The sequence below is a fragment of the Pongo pygmaeus genome, chromosome 3, assembly GCF_028885625.2.
Source record: "Pongo pygmaeus isolate AG05252 chromosome 3, NHGRI_mPonPyg2-v2.0_pri, whole genome shotgun sequence".
Lineage (NCBI taxonomy): Eukaryota > Metazoa > Chordata > Mammalia > Primates > Hominidae > Pongo > Pongo pygmaeus.
In genome coordinates this window covers 145,901,963-145,927,576 of record NC_072376.2, presented here as the reverse complement: position 1 = coordinate 145,927,576, position 25,614 = coordinate 145,901,963, and the positions used below count along the sequence as shown (strand labels likewise).

The 25,614-nt window shown below is 37.4% G+C and overlaps 1 protein-coding gene and 1 long non-coding RNA gene across 4 annotated transcripts in view; one reads left to right on the top strand and one right to left on the bottom strand.

Moving 5' to 3' along the window:
* The window catches only part of PCDH10 (protocadherin 10), a 62,244-nt gene extending 40,115 nt beyond the window's left edge, over positions 1 to 22,129 (bottom strand). For both annotated transcript variants that reach the window (XM_063664128.1, XM_054485883.2), the window contains exons 1-4: positions 18,637 to 22,129; positions 17,023 to 17,081; positions 16,365 to 16,471; positions 8,075 to 8,380 (exon numbers count right to left, since the gene is read on the bottom strand). In XM_063664128.1, the coding sequence (XP_063520198.1) occupies positions 8,075 to 8,380; positions 16,365 to 16,471; positions 17,023 to 17,081; positions 18,637 to 21,267 (3,103 nt within the window). In that variant the 5' untranslated portion in view covers positions 21,268 to 22,129. The remainder of the gene's footprint in view (positions 1 to 8,074; positions 8,381 to 16,364; positions 16,472 to 17,022; positions 17,082 to 18,636) is intronic.
* Positions 22,130 to 22,287: 158 nt separating this feature from the next.
* LOC129035736 (uncharacterized) overlaps positions 22,288 to 25,614 on the top strand; it is a 57,089-nt gene continuing 53,762 nt past the window's right edge. The window contains exons 1-2 of one of the 2 annotated variants that reach the window (XR_008502309.2): positions 22,288 to 22,390; positions 24,144 to 24,221. This is a non-coding gene — a long non-coding RNA (uncharacterized LOC129035736). The remainder of the gene's footprint in view (positions 22,391 to 24,143; positions 24,222 to 25,614) is intronic. The other variant, XR_010125981.1, reaches the window with a different exon arrangement.

The window sequence follows — 25,614 nt, the reverse complement described above, 5'->3', positions numbered from 1 at the left end:
AATATAGTGACTGACATATAGATGAGCCTTAAAACACTTGGTGATAAATTAAAGCTAATTTTCTAGTTTGTGTAAAATATATGATGAATATCAAACACAGGTAATATTGGAATCTACTGTAAGATTCAGGCCAATCTTAAGGTGGGGAAAACGTCCTACTGACTACAACATTTTTACTAGCAGTTAAAAATACTGCCTTTCTCATAATACATAAACACTAGAATCAGAAACCTGTTTCATCTACAGTGTCATAGTTTTTTTTGCTATACTTAAGCACTGTAAACTTAACAATCAGTACCTTAAAAAAAAATAGACTACCTGGGCGAGGTGGTTCGTGCCTGTAATCCCAGCACTTTGGGAGGCCGAGGCCAGGAGATAGAGACCATCTGGGCTAACAGGATGACACCCCGTCTCTACTAAACATACAAAAAATTAGCTGGGTATGGTGGCGTGTGCCTGTATTCCCAGCTACTCGGGAGGCTGATGCAGGAAAATCGCTCGAACCCGGGAGGTGGAGGTGGCAGTGAGCCAAGATCGCACCACTGCACTCCAGCCTGGGTGACAGAGAGAGACTTCATCTCAAAAAAAAAACAAAAACAAAAAGAATATACTAAAATGAATTGAATCATGTATGTTTCTCAACAAGCACCATATTGTCATGTTAACAGCTTCTGATAATAAAGTAGCCATTAGTTAAATACATTGACTCCTATGTTGCACATAATCAAAGCCTGTTTGACAGATATAATTAAAAACTAAATTTAACTGATTAAAAATGTAATGAGTCTATATGGGATGTAAATGTATGTGAGTGTATCCATACCACTGAATCGTGAAACCAGAGCATATAAAATGTATTTATAATCCCTTGTTGAATGACTTAAAGTTATCATTGATAATTTAGACTAACACTATATTGTGTAACACTGTATATATATATATATAGACACTTTATCAAAGTTAATTTCAAATATTGTCTCTTCAGCCAATACAGTAAAAAGAACTGTATCTCTAAGAGAAACAGTATGGGTAAGTGCCTTGCTATTACCATACATAATGTATATACATGATGTCATATAAGGTACAAGTTATAGAATCATAAATAAAATCCTAATTTTTATCTGCAAAATTTCTAGCTTATAATTTGTTTTTATCTATGTCTTTTGGTATGTAATTACGTTTTGGGAGACAAGGTTTTTGAATTTCCTACACTCTCCTCACCTAAATCGAAGTAGGTCAAGCTTTACGGTGACTAGGAAGTCTTACTGAAACTCAATACAAACCTAAAATATTTTGTTACACTCCAGGAAACATTAAAATGACTCACATTATGCTGAGTTTAATCTTAATTCAGTAATATTATTTAAACTTGAACAGTGAATCTCAGTGTTCGAAACAGTTTCTAATCTATATTATCCAAATGACACCATCTAATTTCTATTAAAAGGATTGAAGATGACGAAGACTCACCCAAAAAATGTCTGGCACATTGAGTACTGAATAATGTTTAATGATATTTATAGACAATTGAATTTGTAGATTCCAGACTTATTTACAATATCTTTATAACTTAACACATTCAAATTTTGACTCATAAATCTTCAGGATGATGAGGCAGGAAAAAATTCCCAAGTAGGTATTTCTTTTCATTGAATAATTCTATTTATATTTTAATTGATAGTCTTATTTTGTTAAGCTCATATGATGGACAAATGCTTACACAGTTTTACATCAATGTACAAAATAAGAAAGAGGATGGAAATGATCTGTAATATAAAATGAGGTATATAAATAATGTTAATATGCTAAATGTTAATTCTAAGAAGTCCTAAATATGCATGAGATAAATTGCTTTGAAAAACAGTTGAAGGGTCATACTAAAGAACTATAAAATATTGAATAAAAGTGGTATAATTAACTTTTATTGATTATGTTTTCTCTATATGCCCTTAAATGGCAATATTTTACTTAACCATATATCTGTGAACTCAAAAATGTAATTTTAAAATGCAAATAAATAAATCCTACATGGGAATTAAATAAAGAAAAAAAGTCACTAAACTAGGGGAAAATATAAAACTATTAGCTTTATGAAAAGATGAAAGATGAGAGCTAACATATTAATCTGCTAGTAAATAAAAGAAAGATGGTACTGCAGATGGGGAAGAACGGGGAGTAATTAAAATTCTAAAAGGGTTAAGAAATATGAAACAATTTAACTCTGCCTTAGGATATGAAAGAAGTTCTTAGAACAAATCAAAAGAAGTTTAACATCTCAAAGTCCTGAAACACTCCATGATATTTTACACAAACGCCCTAGTTGGGTGCATTTCAATAGCTTGAATTAGTTTAAATTCTACTTCCCTATGTAAAAATCTGTAGGTGTAGCTAAAAAAGAATATAACTAATTAAAACATTTTTTAAAAATTAGAAGAAAAGAATAAAGTTTGCTTGGAGGTATCAACAACTGCGTGTGTGCATAAATGAATGAATAAATAATGACAACATTAATGAAATTTTGCATACTTTAAAAATGCCCATTAATTCATTTTTCATCACATAATTATTTAGCATTTATAATATGCATAGCTGGATAATGAGTCTAAATATGCCAAGGGAGTAACTGTATTGAGAAGAAAAATCGTAGTAGAGCTGGAGCAGATTTTAGCAAAGTTAATAAATGGTGAGAAAGCAGTTGCAAAACATAGTACTTATAATTGTGTAAGTTTTGAATATTTAGAATATAAATGTTGGGGTGAACCACAGGTCAAATTGTCAAAATAAAGTCAATTCAATTTGAAGTCATTAAAATGGCACTTTTAAATATTACAGATAATTATAAACATAAATATATTGATAAAAGAATCTATGAAATTGTTCTTTAACTGGGGGAATACAAATTTCTTGGATGAAACTAGTTCCAAATTACCCACAGGCACAAATTTTAAATGACTTGAAATAAGTCACAGGGAAGTACTGATGTCTGAGTAAGTAAAAAAAAAAATTGCTAACAGAAATGACCAGATATTTATATATAAAACAACTGCTGTGTTTCATATCTGCACCTCAGAAGGATTTTTATAGCTTTCACTTTAAATTCTACTAGCTGAGACAGACGACTATACAACAACTAAAGAAAAAGAAAAAAATATTATAATATCTCATGTATCTAGTGTTACAGAGAAGTTCTCATCAACTGCTGCATCAGTTAGTTAACTGGAGGAATGACACGAACTATGAATAGATGACCATTTTTCAGAGAAGTAGAGTATAATAAAATTCACCAAATACAATAAAATAAGTAATATTTTTAAAATAAGTAGCATAAAATATAATAAAATTCAGATAAAGAAAATGAACAGGGTTCAAGTTTTTTTCTGATGCCAAGTTACCATTTGTTTCCTATTCATGGAGTTGAATAGGAATTGAATAGGAGTTGAATAGGAATAGTTGAATTCATGGAGTTGATAATGCCAGATTTATTCATAATTCCTGGATAGAGGAATTTAATGAAAAAATAGAATGACTAGTATATTTCTAAGGCCATAAAACTGTCCCAAAGAAATAAACTGAAAAAGTGAGAAAATTAGGTTCACCAATCTGTATGTATATAAAAGAGTAAAAGAACAGCAACAACAAAAAACCCATCCTCAGAAACAGAGTACACACAGTAGCACAACATGGAAGAGAACTAATCAGAAATTAACATATCAAGTTAAAAAGAAAAAAATCCTACAAGAGAGGTCCATTCATTTAGTTGTGTATGGGCCTATACGAAAGCAAGGCCTTCTATAAAAATATTTATTTTTGGACTTTAACATTGGATAGTGAGACTATATTTAAGAAATTAGAGGAAAATACAAATCCTAGAGAAAACACTATACAGAGGTACATAAGTATGAGGGTAATGTGTATCAATAAGAAAAGTCATTTTATTTTGAATTCTATATATGCTCTTACTGCACTACTGAGTTCAACAAATTATGAAAACTCACAGAAGGCAGGATGAGATAATGAAGGGATTGGAAGAAATGTTACTAAACAAAACATGTTCTACAATTTCAACCAACTAAAAACTTGAAATGCACAAAGATATAACATAGATGCCTAAAAATTTCCCCCAAATAAAGTTTATTGATAAAAGGTCTAGATAAGTTTTAGCAGTATTTTAAATGCACTGTTTTAGAAATTTATTTTTTTAATCATCATATGGGGCATCAAGTTGAAATTTCAAGAAGATTAACAAGCTGGCAAAAATAAAATTAGGTCAGGAGACAACCAGAATGATTTTTAGTATACTTGAACTAGTCTAAATGTTGTATAATATGAAGGCAGGATGGGCCATGAAAATAAATGGTTCCCTTTAGACTCTAGAAAGCTCCATTGATTTAGAAATTTAGTCATTATCATGCAGTTTTTTTCACTTTATTCAGTCCAGTTTATCATTGTATGACACTTAAAGAAATATTTTCACAAGTATATTTTGATGTAATTGTATTGAGTATCTTATGATTGTCTTCAATTTTTAGGAATTGATTATGTTTGTTGGCAAGAAATCAACAAGTATCCAAATAACACATACTTATGCCTTTATTACTGTATAGTTTAAGCTGATAGGAACTGAATTTCATGTTCATTTACTGACAAAAATCTTAAGAGATGGCGTTCAAAGTATAAAGCCAAAATCATAAGCAGGAATGACTACAAAAATATTAAAGTGTTTTAACTAGTAGGGTTTTCTGAAATTATACTAATAATATAACTTTTGTCAATTACATTCTTGACTTTATATTCATTTTATATTTTTATTTATGGAGATTATCCAGATGGTTTTACACATAACTTACTGTGCCATTTGAAAGACTGAATCATTTTAAATAAGACGTCTATGACTCTAAACAAATCCGTAAAATGTTCATGATAAAAATGCAATGTTATTTTAAAACTCCAGAAAATATTTTCTTTCATTTTAACATGATTATTTAAAGTGCTGTAGGCAATTATTAATTTTAATTAAAAATGAAAGTGGTATTTTAGTGTTTTTAATTATGCTAATGAAAATTAAAGGTAAAGTAAAACTGAAATTCATTAACATTTAAGGTAAATCTAAATACGGCATTTCTGAATATATGGCCATGTTCTACCTGTTTAAATTTATTTACTCAATCTTTGAGTGTATCCCTTTGCTCCATATCAACTTAGCAAACTACAACATTATAGGAAAAATAAGAGAAAGCAAGCTCAGAAAGTGCTCATGAATAACTCAGCAAGTATTGAATGATGTGTTCAAAATTATTCCTGATTTTTAAAAAGTCTCCTTTTATTAAATACATCATGTATACTCTTCATGGGTCTTTTGTTAATACATTAAAATAAAAAGAAACATAACTGTAAGCATATTTTTAAGAACATGAAGTACATTATTTAATGTTTGCATCCACCTATTTTTGTGTAAAAGTTGGTTTCTTGCAGTTTTTAGTTTTAACTTTAGCAATTGGAGGTATAGAAATCAAAAGTTATTTGTATTGACATTGATCTCTTTTGTATTTTTAAGCATATCGTCATTTCCTTGTCATTATTGTATAAATGACAGTGACAGTCTCATTAGGCTTTTTAGAGCTTTACAAAAACATAACTAAATATACTGCTATTTTTCCTAACATCAAAATGTACATTATATTCATTATGAAACTGCATATTTAGCAAAAAAACCCTACAACTTTAATAATTATTAAAACATTCTGATTAAAAGCAAGTAGTTAGTGTCAATTTTTAGCTTTTTTAATTATGTAAGGGACTTGCTTTAGACTTAGAAGATGACACTATTTCAATTCTGAACGAAAAAGGACACAAGTATCAAAAACTATCACCATATGAATTTGAGGGGCAAAATGGTCAGGAATAGTTTTGTTTTAGAGTTTGCATTATCAGACTAACCACACATTTTTTATGATTATTAAGTCAGAGTCATGGTGTAATTTCAAATATAATTGGATGACTCTAAGATGACATTAAATACTAAAAGTTAAATTAAAAAAACAGTCTAGACATGATTAAAGTTGTATGAAGAACTAAGAAAAGTAGAAGTGAAAACAACAAAATAGCTATTCTTCTGCAAATTTTCCACCACAGGTCACACGTCAACCCAAACCCTAAATTTTGAGCGGTGTGAACTGGCTAAAACAGATTAGGGAAAAAAACTACTATTAAAAACTAACTCATTCCAATATATATAATTCATATATATATGAATATATGTATGTATATATATGAATATATGTACATATATGAATATATGTTGGAATGAGTGCATATATATATACATATATATGAATATATATATATGAATATGTGTATATATATGAATATATGTATATAATGAATATATATGTGTATATATATGAATATATTTATATATAATGTGCAAATAATTAAAATTTTCCTGGTGAAATAATAGATGCATTCTTTTGATTTTTAGCAACACACATATGTTAATAAATTTCATAATCCCTGAATCAGATTTCTAAATGAAAGACCAGATTCTTAATAAATAGAAAAATTTACATTAAAATATATGCAGCATTAATATTTTAATAATAAAAATTGTTTCCATTAGTCTTATTAATAAAAAAATCTAGTCAGTAAAGAAAAGACATTTGTAGATGTTTAAAATTCCAGTTCTATATGTAAGTGTAATTTCACCAAGATTAGTACTCACTAAGAGCAAAAGAGGGCAAGTTGATTTTCCCACTATATTTGAAGTAGATTTACCTGTTATTAAACGGTAAAAGCAAATATTTGTATTTATTTAGAAATGCAAATTTTTATTAATCTGAATCATATACCCTTCACTTTTTGCCTTGAAATGATTAATAATGTATTTCTATAATGTACATTCTTAGTTTAAGTGAAACAGTAGTTAAATATGCTGTTTAAAATTTGGAAAAGTTTTACTTTTAATAATAAATAAAATTTTGAATCCAGAATTCAATTTCAGAGGCAAAGATCGCATCATGTTCCTCACTTATTAAAATTTGATTTTAGGCTATTTTAATTCACTAGCATGTGTGGATTTGTGAGTTAAACTTAAGACATTAGCATTCAAATTGCATTTTAGACATCTCAATATTTCCTGTCTTTAAGTATTTGTTCACTCTTTGTATAACTTTAAAAAATAAAGCAAAACAAATCATTTTTTGGTTCTGAAGTGCTAAAGTGGTACATCATGCTGGGGTATTTGTGGTTCTGAGTAATTTGAAAAGCTGAAAACAATCCTTCATAAAACACCACTTATTGTTGTCACTACAATGTATGCATCTAATAAAAGACTATTCCTTTAAGCATATAACACTTGTCTATTTGCTTTATCTACGTCCAGGTTAGTAGCCACAACCTCAATGCATTCAATCTTTGCTTTTCACATTATACTTCATAAAGGCTAAAATAAATATTCCTCTGTTTTTTTCCTTTAAGTTTTTAAACACACTTTCACTTTTCAATTTCATCAGTCATAAAAGAAATGATGTATCTACAATCTGTCTCACCTTTTGTTCTAGCTTATAAGTTCCACAGTTATTTTTAGAGTAGATGAAATAAAACATTATGTAGGATGGATCTGCTATATAAGATAAGTCATCTTTTGATTGAGTTGTTATGAGTTTTATCTTTATCAAACATTATTTATGTAGTTTGACCAAGATATTGAATTGTCAGTAATGTTTATCCATTAACTAAAAGAAAAATATTTCTATTTCTCATTACCAAGATCCTCAAAGGAAATATATCATGGAATCTCAAAGTATTTTTACTGTTCGCAATGATTATATAAAATAATCAATTTGGAGAATATAGTCCTATATTTTGAAAGAGCTGAGTGCAATGATTAATGTCTCAATGTTAGAGGAATCTATTATTTTAAATAAAGAATATTGCCCTAAAGTGCTGCCAGCATCCAGTCACTTTTATCTTTATTTCTTAAAAAAACCTGAACTCCATTTTTACCAAAAAAAGTGGAATGTTGAACTTTATCTCCTCAAAGGGAACACTTTAACAGAGCCCTTTGTGTAATACTTACTCAAATATGGTGGTTTGTAAGGCGCTCGCGTATTAGTCAGCAGTCCATCCAGCTCCTTCCTCTCCAGAGTGCTGTGAAGGGCCTTCTCTTTGCCAAAGGTGGAGAAGGACCGCTCTGCCCCAGGCTGGGCTTCTGGAGTTTCAAACACCTCAGTGTCTGGAACAGAGTCCATGCCGGGAACATGCAGATTGCTGCGATAATCAGCAGCCTGGCGTCCATCGGAAGGGACAAAAGAAGGCATCCAGCACCGATCTGAGTGGCCCAGAGCTTTACATTCCTCAGTGCAATTGGAGAAGAGATCCATACCTGGAAGCAGAAAACAGAAACTATGGATGTAGTCTTCACCAACATGACCAGTTACTTAGCAGTGTAAGATTACAGGTAGCATAAATGGTGACAAGTGAAGGTGTCTTAACAAAGTTTTCCTGGCTTATCCTGACAGGAACCAAATATTGTTTTGTCTCATTTTTGTTCATCACTTTAAAAAGAGAAAATGATCTGCAAATGTAAAAGATAAGACTCTTCTGGCAAAGAGGCCTCTGAGATAGATGTTTCTAAACTACTTAGGGTATTGGGGAAAATATTGGCTCTAAACAATTTAAATAACCGGGAAATGGTGAATAAAAAAAGTAGACATCTTCTAAAAAATCTCTTGTGAAGTTCATAACAGATAAAACAACAAGGTGTAAAAGCTTTAAAATCCATGTTCCCTAACAATGATAAATATCTGACTTTTTTCCTTAAAAACAAACAAACAAGAAATATGCCAAGCACCAAAAATGATATTTAGATTATGAAATTTGAATATGAAGCAGAAAGTGAAATTCAACAGAAATGTGGCATACACAGAGGAAAATCAGTAAAAAACAAGAATAAAACACAATTTCATTAGCAACTAAAAGCATATTTTCTGAGGTTTCTAGGAAATGACTTCCTAAAGGTATTCCTCAATGACACTCTTGTAGTCCATATTACTAAAAACCACTTATAATTTACCACCTTAGACAAATCGAGAACAAATGACTGTAATTAATGAAACCAAGGTAGCCAAACGCAGTGTAAATCAACTGCAGATACTATTGACAAATACCTTATTACTTGCTCTATATTGGAACACACTTGTCCTAGTCAACAAAGGGTTGTTTGCTTACTAATTCTATAATACCAAGATTTCAAAGGACAAGTTCAAATTTCATTGTCTTCCTCAGACTGACAAGATTACAAATATTATCTGATTATGATCAAGAAAGGTCATTCAGTTTCTTAAGCAAAGCATAAGAATTTTCAAGCACTACAGAATACTATTTGATATTAATGCTGATATATAGCACTACACAGAAAAACACATAAACAAAAATAGCATTTTAATGTTTTTCTAAACATAGTAACATATCTATCAGATATTTTAAAACAGGGCCGAAACAATCTCAACCTATTCTCAAACTTCAAATGGCTAAGAAGCTCCCCGGCTCACTGGCGTGTATCTGGGTGTGGAATGACAGAGCCTAGTGAGCCAGTTTATTTTTTAAATAATATTAAAAAAAAAGAAAAAATAATAAAAAAATTTTAAAAGAGGATCAATTTGAAAAACAAAAGTATATTATTAGTCTGTAGAAAAGAAACTCGAATCCATGCACAGTCTGGAAAAACATTTTTTAAATCAAAAGAATAATATTTATTTAATGAACATACTCGATTGTTACTTCTATTAATATTACAAGTGATTTGAGCTCTTGAGCAAGTTTTGGTTTTTAAATTCCTGATAGTATTCTGTTATATATTGATTTATGTGTATTTGTGTATATGTTATCTGCATATATAAAACAAAATAATTTTTCAAAATTATGAACACTCTAGTTGGTCTAATACTATGTAGATTATCTAGATTATCTAATACTTAACTCTAGTATTTTGGAGTTAAGAACAGCAAATTACATGAATTTAAAAAAGTAACACCAAGCTTCTTATCATATATTAATCTCACTGCGTAATGACTTTTTAAAAATTTTATATTAAACTATGTAGAATGCTAAGTCTGACTTTGATTATAATATTTCACTGATAATTTTCCTGTAAAAGTCTGGAAATAAATTACTGATCAGTGAACTGTTGAGGAACAGAAACGTGAGCTGAAGCTGGGATTAAGGAATCTGACTGAGAACAGCATGTAAAACATGTAAATATTTCACTAGACACCAGAGAAGCTCACTCCTTTATCCTATTTTTGCAAGAAGATATGTGAAAAGAAAAAAAGAAAGGGAAATAGAATGTCCCTGATACACATTTACATACTAACTAGGTAGAGGCTACAGAACCAGAAAGAAGATTGATACTTTGACAGGATAAATGCTGCCTATTTATTAATAGAATGATGGGGCAACATAGATTTTTTTAATAGTAGAAACGTCTTTAAGAGTAAAATTATTATGAGCAATTATTTATTTTAAAAATAAACTTATATACTCAATTTGAATAGCTAATATAATTACATTCCAATATAAATTAGAACTAATATCATTTTTCTTCACATGACAACTAAATACCATTTTAAATATGCTAGAAAAGACAATATACAACCTTTCACATATTTTTTTTGCACCTAGGCCCAACTACTCTTCTAATTGTGAATATGATTCCACACATAATTTTAATAATCTAGTATGTCAACATATATTAGGATACTGCTTGATTTTGGCAGAAATTACTTTTATGTAGTTTATACCCCAATGTGCCTATTTTCTTATCTGGCAAGTATGTTTTTCTTCTGCCTCTTTCGATTTTTTGAGTTGGGTTAAAATTTCCTTAGATTACGTAGTAAAGTTCACACAAGTTGAGAATCTGTATTAAAAATAAACTATAGCATGTGCATGGCAAAAAAAAAATGAGGATATAGAAAAGTTTTTTGTTAAATGAACAGTATCACTCTACAGAGGCAATAAACATGTAAATAATGTTCTTAATAAATCTATGAATTAATCCTTTTAAAGTGGAAGTCCTTTAGTAATAATATACAGCTTCATATAACTAGAAGGAAAGGTAAGGTGGCTCAAATTGTACATAAATGTTTCACCAGTTTTATTGATAAGTGTACCTATTTCTCAGGAAGAAAAATCAGACACAGAAACAAACATTTAAAACATAACGTAAATAGTAAATCAATAAACTTCAGATAAGTAACAGAAAAATTAATTAAAAATTGATTTTTTCATTTGTTGTGTAGTTATATAGTTTGAGAGCCACATAAATTTATTCCATTACTATTCCTCACCTTCGGAAGATACTGTATAACTAACATTTTATCTTTTATCACCTGTCGCTAGTCCCATTAAATATAGTACTTTAATTACCAAGTAAGCAGAGGTTTATTTAAGTTTTGTTGTGGTAAATGACTTTATGATACACAGGGATGCCAGATATCACAGTAGCTAGGATATATTAAAATGTATAACTTTAACACTGCTCTTACAATTTTTTAATAGCTCAAATTGGCAGCTCAAAAGTTAATAAGTTTAACTTAATTTTTCTTTTTCTCATTCAAATGCCCTTACTATGGAAACTGTGGGATTTTACAGCAGAAAATTACAGACCAAACCTCAATTAAATTAAAAAAAACAATTAAATAGACTTTAGGGATACAAGTGCAATTTTGTTATGGTGGTGTAGTCTGGATTTTTAGTGTAACCATCACCTGAATAATGTAAATTGTACTCATTAGATAATTTCACATCCCTCAGCTGGCTTCAGTCTTCTCACTTTTCAGAGTCTCCAATGTCTATTATTCCAAACCTCAGTTTTGAAATTTTGGTAATATCTAATAAATGTTTCAACAGATACCTTTTACTTGCAATCTCTTTTTCTAGTTATTTATTTTTTCCACTTTTCAGAAATAATCTGTTCTGCAAGGGATGACAGCTGACGTGATAGACTGCCTGTTATGCAAAGATATATTTAGACAAATTTTAAAGTACATGGTTTTCAACTGGCAAGTAACTTGTCCTGTATACTCAGAGGCAGTGAATATTTCCATTGAGACCAAATTGTGATTTCAAAAATTTTAGAATTCAATTCAAAAATGTTTTAGAAACTTTTTTGGTGACTGTCATAATACAATATTGCGTGAACATTTCTTTTTGTGCAACAAGCTTTCATTCAAAATGTTTATTTTTTTCCAAATATGATAAATTAATTTTAAAGAAGATATAAAACTTTTCATTTTTTGAGAAGATTTCTAGTCTTCTTTTAACTACTGAAGCTACATTAATTGTAACCACAAAAATTGCAGTATGTTTTAGAAAAACATGGTTTTGAAGCAGATAGTTATTAACATAACTCACTCATGAAAAAAATCAAAATATGCCCATCAAAATTTTCTCCCTACCAATAATCTTTCAAAATGTATATATTTTCACCATTTCCTTTCAATATTTTGTCTTCTATATTGCCTCCAGTTATAAATTTCTCCACATTTTCAAGTTGCAGCTCAAAGTTTCACCAGTGAATAAAGTTTTATAAATACTGGTGTAAATCCATTTTATATATAAACCCAAAAGCAAATTTGGCAATTATCTAAATTCTTAATGGAGTTTGGAAATAGGTATTTGTGTTTATAATAAACCAAGAATTCTATTGCTGATATTGTAGTAATGCAATGGCTTAATGCATTTCAATGATATATTTTATCTACTAATTTGAAATTACTGACCAATCAAATCACTTTATTTTTAAAATTCATAGCCAAATTTTGACCATGTATTATATCTATACCTATAATTAGTTAGAAACTAAACATATTTGGAAGATAAGTTCTCCTATAACTGAAAGAAAAAATTATTGAAGAGAAATTTGACAATTTTCAGAGAATGTCTAACAAGTAATTCAATCACTTATTAGGATTCTCTCTTCAACATATTTTTTTAAAGGCACTAGGTATTAAAAATAAATATATAATTAAGCTTGGCATTATTGACAGTGTAGGTCTTTTATAACGAGAAAAGCAACCTCTCGCTACTAAACAGATCACTTTAGATATAACTCAAATAATATTAAAATGTTTAAGAATATACAATTTAAAATATTCTATCTGTATCCTAAAATAGAAGAAATAATTATGCTTTAATCTAATGACATATTAAAGTTGAAAATATATTTCTTTAAAGTCCAATTCTTTGGCTATTTAAGCTGTGATTAATCAGTTTTTCCTCTTGTGATGGTTTATGTCTGCATTTATCACTTCTCCTTGGACTACTGCCATATCTAACCAATACATCAATAGTGCACTAAAAAAACGGGAAGCACCTTGACAAGGCTATAGAAAGAAAGTGCCACAGAGCAGTGGTCAAGGCGAAGAATTTCACACATGGAGCCAGGTGCAGTGGAAAACTGAAAAAGCTTATGTGATTCTCTGTGCAGCTGCCTTCGTGTTTAAAGCCCTTCTATGAACAACATTGGTGACGGCAAATGGCTTAGAAAAAAAAAAAGCAAGAAGGAAGGGGTGGAAGATGGAACAAAAAAAGAAAACTATTCATAAAAGAATAAATAGAAGGCATATCTAAATAAATAATACAGAATAATGTTAATGTAGAAAAAGAAATAGGAATAAAGAAAAAGGAAGTTTAAACAGGTGAAGCACTAAGCTAAATAGTCTGTACACTATAGTGTGGAATATGGTACAAACTGAAAGAGAGAATTCGGAGTCTCTATCTTTCCAATGTTAGTTTTGCTTGATAATCTAACTTTTCCCCACTAAAACCTAGTTAAGTGAGATTTGCTTATTATAACATAATGTTTTTTTTTCCTGTTTAGAAAGCTATGCTATTAGTAATATTACCTAATTTTTCAAAATTGGAAGATCATTAATATCTGGCTTTACAATGAAATAAAACAGATTTATCTGAAATGGGCTTAAATTTTTGGAAATAGTCTAGCTGCTTGATGTGAGGTTTATAGTACATAACAGCAGTATGGATTGAAAAAAGTCTTTAAGTAAATGCATTTTAATTCTCTGCATTTGAGGTTTTATACTTAAAAAAGAAAACACTTCAAAATCATTCTTACAATAAAATTAGACATTAAATCTGATTGCAATTCAGCACACAAAGGTGCAATCACTTCTTAACATAAGTGCTTTATTACAATCCTAAAATAGCTATTATTGTGCCCAGTATGTTGTGGCTGCCCTGTAACTACTAATGAGATACATAAAAGGATTGCTAATTCTGTAACACTTTTACATGTTTAAGAACTTAAAGATACGAAAAAATTTTAACATTTTGATAAAAACAAAAACTGCCTGGCTGAAATGTTTTCCACAACACATTTTAACATTTTAGTGTTCTTTTAAATGCTTTGACATCTCCAATAATTTGAAAGAAACATTACAGAAATGGTAACACTGAGTGACTGTGAAATAAAGTAGCTACTGGGAAGACGCACTGATAAGAATATGTTCTCATCTATCTTCCAAATTTGGCTCTTTTGCAGATGTTTATTCATTTCTCTTTCTTCAGTTAGGTTATTATGGGTCATTATGTCTGAGGGACTAAACTAATTGAAATGTCCATTGAGATTGAAGTGCTACAGGAAAAACAAAGCGGGGCGTGTGGGGTGGGAAAGGAGTAAAATGCATCCAAAGAAACATGCAACAGATACTCTTTAAAACATTAAACATTTTGTTTTAAAAGTTTTAAAAGGTTGAAAGTTAAATTAGAAACTCTGAAAAAGAACAGGAATGAGCAATGCTAAATTTACAGTTTTTAAAGATAACAATAAATCATATGCCATATATGGGGCAAAAATGAAAGGGACTTTGTACTCACATATAAACTTCTGGCAAGATCTGGTTTGTTGTCAGGTTCCCAGACACTAAATAGATGCTCTGTTCACTTAGCGTGAAGGCCCGCAAGGGGCAGAGACCTCCGGGGATTCTTGGCAGTTCTCAAGTCTCATTAGGCCTGCATATTAATGACTCACAGCAATATAAAGAGACCCTTGAGCAGCCTTTTTTCCCTTCCTCCTGCCTGGGTTTCCCAAGGCTAAGGCAGCCACAGACACAGCACACATTAGCCAAGTGAGAGGCTTGTAGCAACCACTGCTGCCAGGCCACCATGGGGTGTACGCTGCCCTTTGACACACTGCCTCAGCACCATCCAGAGGTCCACCAAGTGTGTTAAGGAATGGGTGCTCTCGAGGACTAATATCACCTTGAAAAGAAGAACCTATCACTCTATGGTTATATTATTAAGTAAAATAAAGGTCCAGTCTCAAGAGAGTTGAGTTGAACCCAGAGACAGTCTAAGATCGGCATTTTCAGGAGTTAGAAAAGTTGACTAGCCTTTCTATTTCTTCATGTGTCAAATAAACACAAAATTAGATAGAAAAAGTAAAATATTCAACAAACACCCTTCAAAGATGAAAACCAAAAAATTAGGAAGGACACCAGAAGTTTATTAAATCATTTTCATTTTAACATACATATTTTATTTCATGTAAGAGTTTCCTTTTAGTATTAGTAATAAGAGTTACCAGGATCTCATAAAACTTGACTTTCTAAAAAGAAAAGTAAAATAAAATGAATATATAGCACATTGAAACCTATCCGTGACTACCATCAAGCCCACATACAAATATAGTCAGAGTTCACCTTTTGATGTGTCATGGACCCTGTTGAAAATATGAAGAAACCAAGGACACTTCAAAAAATACACATTATCACATATTACCTAACGTTCTGAAGCCTAAGACTCAAGATTAGAAACTCTGTTTTCAATCCATTAATGACTTTTAATCACCATTACTTTTCTCATTCAATACTTGGTGGTGTGTAAAATGCATTGCCCTGGAAAACAAGAAATGTGGATTCTAGTCTTCAGTCATCCATTTATCTTCTTGTGACCTTGTGCAGGTCAATCAATTTTATCCATCTTCATTTATCTCATCCATAAACAAGTTTAAGAATACCTTAATTGACTGAAGACTGGTAACTGGACCAGGTGAGAGAGCTATGTCTTTCTATATGCAATGTGTCCATTAAAGAACATTACATAAGCAAGATATATTTCATATTCTGACACTCTCCACAATGAATTCCTAACATTAACTCTCCAAAGGAACATTGCATTTTTACAATTCTCTTTAAGTCTGCAATTATCAAAGTAGAGTGACACTATTTTTCTGTAGAGTTACCAGCATTAAACCTACAGACAATTGCCTAGGACATCATCCTTCCTAGGTTAATTTTTTAAAACAAAAACTATAAAAGTTAGCATTTAGATTGCCCTTTGATCACACTTACCAGCTGACTGGGCACGGTTGGTGGCATCATGATCACTATCTCCCTGTTCACTGTCTCCATGACCACTGTCCTTAGAGCTTACTATGTCGGCTTCCTGGAATGCAGAACTAGAAGTACAAACATGTGAATATTAGAACAAAAAAGGTGAAGAAACACAGAAAACATTCTTCTGCCACCACATGGTCACAGATGGTGCTGCAGACTCACAGACCTCTTAGTTGGCTTTGTTTCTGCATAAAGCTAGTTTTTATAGCCTAAGCGTAACTATTTAAAAATGATCGATTAACAGTCATTTTGAGCACTTAAGTCATGTTAAGTTTAGGCATTATTCTATAATTGGAGCTAAATACATGTTTATATCATTTTCATAAAATAGATATAAAGATACATTTGGAACAGTGAGGAAGACTATCGGAAGCTGTGTAGGAGTGTAAATTGACAAAACATTCAAATATATTTTAAGTGTTGTATATAAATGAAATATAATGTATAATTTTTAATGTATTGTCTAGGAAACACAATATAGTTCATATTTATGTCCTGCCTTAATTGAAAATATTTTATACATTTTAATTTTAATTTAGAATAATATACCTACTTCCTACTTTTACTAGGTTGTAAATTGTCCATTACTGCTAGGGAAAAAAAGAGTCCATACCTGTTGACTCGGCGAGGTCTGTCAACTAGATAGCTGAGCTCTGCTCGCTGGTGTTTAGTCTAGGAAAAAAATAAATAAATCAAGAGCATTTGAATGCTATGGGTTGAACTAGTAGTCTACTTTTGAGGTTAGGAACTATATCTAGCTTAAGTAATTGTATATATTTTTATGAATTTCCAAGTTCTCCTAAGACCTCATCCTAGTGATTGCTGTGTAAGGGCAGGGGAGATACGCAGAGACACTTGAATCCGCATTTTAGTCACTTGTAAAGGTTAAAAAAAAATTGGGTAACTTTAATTGTGTGTGTTTTTTTAAAGAGAAAACGCAAATGACCTCATGGCTAGAGCTCATATACTATTGTCTCTAATAGAGTCAACCTGTTTATATTCTGCTGTCTTTTTTTTTCAGTGGCTTAAAAAAGTGTTTAGGTGCATACTGGTTGACACAAGAAAAACAGCACGCTCAATAAGCAAAAAGTTTGGATATTTTATGGAATTATGTTGTTGTTTATTTTCAAAATGTGCTTAAGATACAAATGAGCTGTACAAATATTCATGAAAGTCAATAATATCTAAGACTCAAATAAAATAACCTGCCAGGAAAGGAGTTCATAATCCTGCCCGCCCCCCACCAACCCCATTCTTTTCCCCTCCAAAGGCCCTCTGCATTCGCCTCCCCACCTCTACCACCCACACACCTTTCCGGTCCAAACTTTCTTTCACATAAACCAACTTTGTTCTCCCCCCAACCCCCACCCTCCAACTTTGTCACTTCTCCATCCTTTTAAAAAGAAGTCAGAATTGACAAGCCAAATTCTTTTATGAAGAAAGCCAACAGCAGTGATTTATCCAAAACAGTGGCAAGAAGGTGATTATTAGCTAAAAAGATATATTTAAGACAACAATTGTTTAAGCCTTTCGTTAGTTTACTCTTAACAGGGGTTTGTGCCAATGCAGCTTCATTCAAATTCACACTGTGTGGGCGCTCGGCTTCAAGAGCGTCTGTAAATGCTGTCCAGAGCCGAACTGAAGGCTTTTTTTTGCAACCCGAGTTCAGAGGACAAGGATCTGGTAACTTGTTCACTAAAACATGCATTCGAGGTTAGACAACTGTGTAAAGTTAAACAATCTATAGCTTACTTGTACACGCGACTGAAAGCATCGTTAAACAAAGCAAAATAGAGCCAACTTTATTAACGCCTGGGACAGACGCAAAGAAAAAGACCTTTGCCAGTGCTAGAAAGTAAGTCCCTCCTCCACATTTCCCTCTCCCTTCACGCAGTTTCCCTTCATCCCCAGGTTACTGAGAAGGGAAAGGACTGACAGGAATTAAGGTTTTAAAGGAAAGATGGAAGAGCAAAGGAGGGAGCTCCAAGGTGGCAAAGTACCAAGGGGACGGAATGAAAATAAATGTGAAAGGGTGGAACAACGCGAAAGTTAGGTTGCACACGAAGGAGTGGGAGAAGGTGACCGCCCATCTCCGCTCCCACAACGATACACATAAGCTAATATCCTAAAAATAGATACACAGTGCACCAGAGATACAAGGGCCGGGCTAGAGGAGGCTTTCTGATGGAGGAGATGAGAGATGGTGGTCCTTTCGCTTCAGCCTTACCTCGTTGGACAAAATGCTTCCGTTGGAGATGATATCAGGCTGCTGGTCGGTGTAACCGGTGACGATGGCCCCGCAGGGGTTGTGCTCAGTGTCCGTACTCCGCGAAGGGCTGCAGGGCTTAAGAAACATCAGGTCGGTCTTGGCGGACTCAGGGGTCAGGCATACCTGATAGCAGTAATTCTGGTTGTGGTGGTGGGAGCCAAAGCCCCCGGACTCCTCCACCGGCACCTGGGCCGGGTTACTGGGTACATTGGAGCTCTGCACCAGCATGATGTCCGACTTGCTGAGTTTCTTCTTGCGCGCCCGGGCTTGGCGGCCACAGCAGGTCGAACCTCCTCCACCGCAGCAGCAGCAGCAGAGGCAGCAATCGCTGGCCAGACAAGTGTAGATGTTGAGCTTCTTCTCTTTTTGGCAACGCACGGCCAGCACGATCATGGCCAGCAGGAAGATGAAGGACACCGAGCCCAACGCGATGATGAGGATGAGGGTGAGGTCTAGCGAGGTTTCCCCGCCGCCAGAGCGGCTGGGGCGCTGGTGCTCTCCTGACCCTCCGCCTCCGCTCCCGCCCCCGCCCTGGGGCTCCACCGCGCCATCCACCAGCTGAACCACCAGGGTGGCGGTAGAGGACAGGGGCGGCTGCCCATGGTCGCGCACCTCGATCACCAGCTCATAAGGCCGCTGGGGGTCGCGCTTGGCCGGGACTCGGCGTGCTGTGCGCAGCTCCCCGGTGCGCCAGTCCATGCGAAAGAGGTTCATTTCGTTGCCACGCACGATGCTGTAAGTGAGCCGGGCGTTCTCGCCATCGTCCGCGTCCACGGCGGCCACGCGGGTGAGCAGGTAACCCGGCTCCGCCGAGCGGGGCAGCACCTCACGCGCTGGAGTCCCGTTGCGCCCTGGTAGAGGCGCCACGATGGCAGGGGCGTTGTCATTTTGATCCACTATGAGGATGTTGACAGTGGCGTTACCAGCCAGCGCCTGGGGGCTGCCAGCGTCCCGGGCTTCCACCTGAAAACTGAAGTCCTTGAGCTGCTCATAGTCGAAGGAGCGCAGGGCGTACAAGTAGCCGTTCTCAGAGTTGATAGAAACGTAGGTGAAGACGCTCATGCCCTGGATCTGGCACTCGAGGATAGAGTAGGCAAGCTGGGCGTTGGCGCCCTCATCGCGGTCGGTGGCGCTCACTGCGTAGATGTAGGCGCCTGGCACGTTGTTCTCAGTCACATACACGTCGTAGACCGGCTGGCTGAAACGCGGTGCGTTGTCGTTCACATCCGACACTTGTACCTGGATGGACTTACTGGTGGAGAGCGCAGGCTCGCCCCGGTCCCGGGCCACTACAGTCAGGGTGTAGGAGTCCCCCGCCTCTCGGTCCAGGGGGGCTTCGGTAACGATGGTGTAGTAATTCTTAAAGGAAGACTTGAGGCGGAAAGGCACGTCTCCCAGTAGTTCGCACTGCACCTGCCCATTCTCCTCTGAGTCGCGGTCAGTCACGCTGAAAAGGGCCACCACAGTGCCGGGCGCCGCGCCCTCGCTCACCGCCTCCTTCACGGTGCTGAAGCTGATCTCTGGCGCGTTGTCGTTAGCATCCAGTACTCGCACTAGCACCTTGCAGTGCGCAGGCACGGCGTTGGGGCCCAGGTCCTTGGCTTGCACGTACACTTGGTACACTGGGCTCTCTTCATAGTCCAACTCGCCGCTTACCTCCAATCTGCCAGTGCGCGGCGAGAGTCCGAAAAGCTCCCGCGCCCGGGGCGAAATGTGGCTGCTGAAGGAGTACACGACCTCACCGTTCTGGCCCTCGTCCGGGTCGGTGGCGTTGAGCTGGATCACGAGAGTGCCTGGGGGAGAGTTCTCTGGTAGGGACACAGTGTAGACGGGTTGGTCGAAAGCGGGCACATTGTCATTGGAGTCCAGCACTCGGATGGTGAGTAGGGCCGTGCCGGTGCGCTGCTGCTGGGGGGGCAGGCCTGCTCCCCCGCCACCTCCCCCTCCTTCTCCTACTCCTCCCCCACCTCCCCCGTCCACCGCGGTCAGCACGTAGCGGTGCACCGCTTGCTGCTCTCGGTCCAGTGGCTTCTCCAGCACCAGCTCAGCGAATCGGTTGCCATCCCCCTGGGTCTGCACGTCCAGGGAGAAGTAGCTGTTGGGGGTGATCTCGTAGTCGCGCAAGGAGTTGGTGCCCACGTCTGGGTCGAATGCGCTCTCCAAGGGGAAGCGAGTGCCTGGCGTGGCGCTCTCAGAGATTTCCACCGTCAGGTCTGGCTCTGGGAAAGAGGGGGGGTTGTCATTAATGTCCAGCACCTCGATCTCCACCTGGAACAGCTCCAGGGGGTTCTCCAGAAAGACCTCCAGGTGCAGGACACAGGAGGGGCTCTGTTTGCAGATTTGTTCGCGGTCTATTTTCTCGTTCACGTACAGCACCCCTGTCTCCAGGTTGAGGTCTAAGTAAGGGGTCCTTGAGTTGGGCACTGTCTGAAACCCGCGAGCCGAAAGTTTTGTAATGTCCAGACCCAGATCTTCAGCGATATTCCCCACGAAAGTGCCATGTTCCTGCTCCTCCTGTACCGTGTAGTGAAGCTGGGAAAAGACTCCTTCCACCATCCAGAGCAAGGCAAACAATAATAGCACAATCATCTCCAAAAGGAATGGAAGTAGCTTCCCGCAGCCAGTCAGCCACCCAATCACCTCCCCCACCACCACTAAACAAAAAAAAAATCTGAAAAAATACAAATAAAAGTGCGCTACGTGGGGGCTCCTGTGGCTTTCTGTCTTTAAAAATCTTACTCCTTTTGCTTCATTTTAGAGCTTCCCGCAATCCAGCCTCATTTTTTTTTAAATCTTAGCACAGGAAGGGTGACAGGCGTCCCCTTTCCTCATCTGTAATCTTTCCACTGACCAATTAATAAAATAACGATAATACAATAGTCAGCGTCCTTTATTCCGACAGTCTTGGCGCAACGCGGCGCTGGCAAATCCCAAAGAGGAAATTTCGATATTTCAAGACTGTCCTCGGTTTGTCTTCTTGCTGATGGGAGGAGAATGAGGAGGAGGAAAAAGAGGAGGAGGAGGAGGAAGAAGAAGAAGAGGAAGAGGAGAAGGAAAAGGAGATGCTGTTGGCACCGTTAAACATGCCTCTTAATGTCAACGGCTGGCAAATGCAAAAGGGCTTAAAATCAGCGATATAATTTTGTGCCGGAAAAGCACAGAACGGCTCTGCAGCTTAAAACTTTCATTCTCTTCATTTCTCCGGATGGATGTTCTTCTTGACATTTTTTTCCTCTTTCGCTCTATTTGTATTTTTTGTCTTTCAGAGTCTTGGTTCCCTCTGTCCTCATCTCCACCGTTACTTGCCTCTCTGTAAGTGTAACGAGCAGTTTCTTTTCTGCTGTTTTCTTCCCAAGCCTCTTTCCCTCTAACCTGTCTCTTTTTCCTTCCAGTCCTTCCTTCCTCCTGCTTCAGCCTCTGAGCCTGTGGTCTGGGCTGGCAGTTTCTGAGCTCCGAGCGCTCGGCTTCTCCGTTTTTGCGCAGCGCCCTCATTCTGCCAACCAATCGCCCAGGAGCACCACCCACCGGGCTGCCGATGACTGGCCAAACCGGCCGCCAAACAGACACGTCACGCGGCAGCCGGGCAGGGCGGGACAGAACTCTCGCCAGAGCGGCCGGGGTGAGTGTGAGTGTGAGAGCGAGAACAGCCCCGCAGGTCCCGAGGCGCTGGCTGGGGACAATGCCGCGGAAAGTTCCCAGTCCCCAGCCGCAGGTAATGGGGAGGGAATAGAGAGGTTCCCCTGTTTGCATCAGCAAATGCGAAAACATAATGGCAACAGCTGCGGTATCGTCTCCCAGGAGCGGGATTTCCAATGATGCTAACATTCTTTTTCCTTTAAGGGATTTTCCTTAATACGGATCATGGAAATAAATCATCAAGAAGGGGAAAAAGTAGCGCAGGGCCCACTAATTGGCAAGGGTTAACGTAATTAAGGGACCCTAGCAGAGACTGGCAGGGCATTTAAAAAGTGCGTATTATATGGCATGTATCAATCTAAAGGTGAGGGGGTCTGACGGGGCGGTGAGGAAAGGGGCGAAGCATACGGAGTAGGGGGTGGAGGTGACTCCTAAAAAGCGGAGGAATTCACGCTAAAGGATGTGGGATGACAGCGCTTACAGACGGGCAGACGCGTTCGACGTGCCTCTTTCCTCCCAAAATACATATTCACAAAATACTTACCAAGTAGATTAACTCACTCGAGGACCTAGCTTCGAGCCGTGAGTGCGTTCATCAGTGACTGAGGAGTTGATTTGAGCCGCTTCTTACGAGCCCGCCATCCTAACGGCGGGCTCTGGGGCATCCGGCACACAGCACCGCCAAGCGCTACAAAGCGCCTGTGATATCCCTGCGCCTTGTGCGGCCAAGTGCCACGCAGCGGCTGGGAACACCGGCTATTTTCTAATTTTTTTTGGCAATTGGAGATCGATCCCTCTACCCACCATGCTAGATTAGACCACTGATTTCTGCCGATCCTGGGGTCAGCCCGCGGGGTGAGGACAGTGGGGCGGCGGCGAACGCGGGCGGGGTGGTGGGCAGGGACCGTGCACACGAGGGGCCCGAGTGTGCACCGCTGCGGGTATCTGCGAACACGTTTGCCCATGCACGGTACTTGCATCCATCCTCCCTGGCCCAGGGCTTAGCTCTGTGTAAGCCCCAACGGAGCCTCCCTGAATTCCGAAGGACGCGCTTGACCAGCTGTGAGTGCCCATTCCGGAGGCGCAGGGGCAACGCGGCACATCCACATAGCTAGTTCTTGTGAAGTTAAAACACAGCGCGAACTCTTTAATGCTGGAGAGTGGATAGAATGCCTATTCTCTAAGGAAAGATATATAAATATATATTTTTAATTAATGGGCCACTAGCAAGGAATTGGTTGTTTATTCACGAAAGAAGCCCCTATTCAATCTCCTTCTTATGCAAAGAGATAGGAAGGTCCTTTGCTGCTTTCTGGTAATGAATGACCCAAGAATACCACCACCACAACCTGCGGGAAAAGTAGAGTCGTTTTCCGACCCGGAGATACGTTGCCATTTCCTCCTGGCAGGGAATTAAGGAGGGCTAGTGTCCATGGTCGTGATTGTAGCCTGAGACGTGCTTCTGAGAGTCCCGCGAATGCACGTCTACTGCCGTGATTTCCGCGCCCCCACTCCCCGCAACGCCGGGTACCCCCGGCCCCCGTACTTGGCTCTTTCATGAAGATGGGTCCTGCCTTTGAGAGCTTAGAAGGAAAGGATGCCAGCAAAAATGGCTAATCCTTTTCCAGCTGCAGTAAATTGAAGACTGGCCAAAGCCAAGTGAAAACCTCTGCAGTTAAAATGATTTTAGCATCACGTCTGCGGCTGAGAATGGAGCGGCAGTGTATAAAGGAACCTGTGGATCAATGAAAAGGAGATTATAGTGTATCTGAATATTAATACGGTATTGTATCTGTACTTCCACCCCTCCCCCCTTTCTTTTTCTTCAGATCTGCAGAATTGAAATGAAATGTTTTGAGCTCTTCAAGCTGACTCGTCAGAATCCTGGAGCCTTTTAAAAAATGACGGTAATTTTCTAATGCGTTCATTTGTACGTATGGAAACACTTATGTGTGTGCGCGCGAGTGCGCGCGTGTTTGCATGTGAGAGACATGCAGCTGAATGACAATGCAGATCCAGAAATTGGGGAAGAAGGTTTCTACCCCCGAAATGTAGATGAAGTTTGAGCTGACTTGGGGCGTATGCTGAAAGCCAGAGAGCTTCCAGAGGTGGAGATGAGATGGTCAGATTTGCCTGTAAATAATCACTACATCCACTGTAACACTTGAGCTGCTTTTATTTTTATTTATTTATTTATTTATTTTTGGTAGCAGATGTGTTTGAATGGAACTCTCTCCGCAAACGTGGGTTACAGGCGTCTCCTAGCGGCGAAATCAGCATAGGGCAGGCCAGAGAATTTTGCTTTGGAGAGCTCGCCTTTTGAGGGCTCTACGAGATTTCTTGGGTCATAGGGGTCTGTGTCCGCACCAGCGTTGCTGAGCCCAGGCCCCCTAGAGGTCTCGCCTCTCCGACTTCTAGTCTCTGTGGCGCCAGCCAGGGACCGGCGGGGTGACGATGGGGTCTTCTTCCCGGCAGAACAGAACAGAGCCTGGTCCTCCGCCTCCCGCTACATAGCTCCAGCCAAGGGCAATTCCAAGAGCATTTTGTTTGGAGCCAAGATAAAATAGTGGCAATAATAGCCTTCTGTGCCCCTTTAACCTAGAGCCTTTAAAACAACCATACCCCGTCACCCCCAAAACAAAACAACACTTTACATTTGCCTTTTAACATGCCTCTAAAATGTAACAGGTTTACTTTTTCCCTTGCTGTGTCAATCAAACAGATCCCTGCCTTTCATTTTTCTTTTTCATTCTTACTCCCGTGGACCCCAGAATTTAGTGAGATAAGGTTTGTATATACGGCAGCCTCAGTAATGAGGCTGACTACCTCTTTGAAGTGTAGAGCATCATGTATATTCTGTGTTCCTCAATCCCCCCTTTACTGGAATGGAAAAGGAGAAGGAAATATTTTGTACGTAATCCCTTCTTCACCCTCCCCTGTCCCCTAGGAGCGCAAACTGTTTGAGCTAGGACAAACTGCACCCTAAGAAACAGAGGAAAAGCAGTTTTATTGTTTGGAGGGAGGTTATCAAAATCAGTTTTCATAAAAGTCCTGGTTTATATATTAGAGTGATAGTGCATATTTTTTATTTCATTGGGCTTTAAGTGCAGCAGAAACAGGGGGGCGCTAAGGATCCCACAAGTGTGTTTTACAAACTTTGAAACTGGGTTAAGGGATTGCTTTCTTCTCTGCCTTTTGCTGCAAAGGGTGGGGCAGAAACAAGTTTGTTAACCAGCCTTTGGATAAATGAGTGTTTGTAGTGATTTAACATGACTTGAAAGCAATTTGTTTCTAAATCTT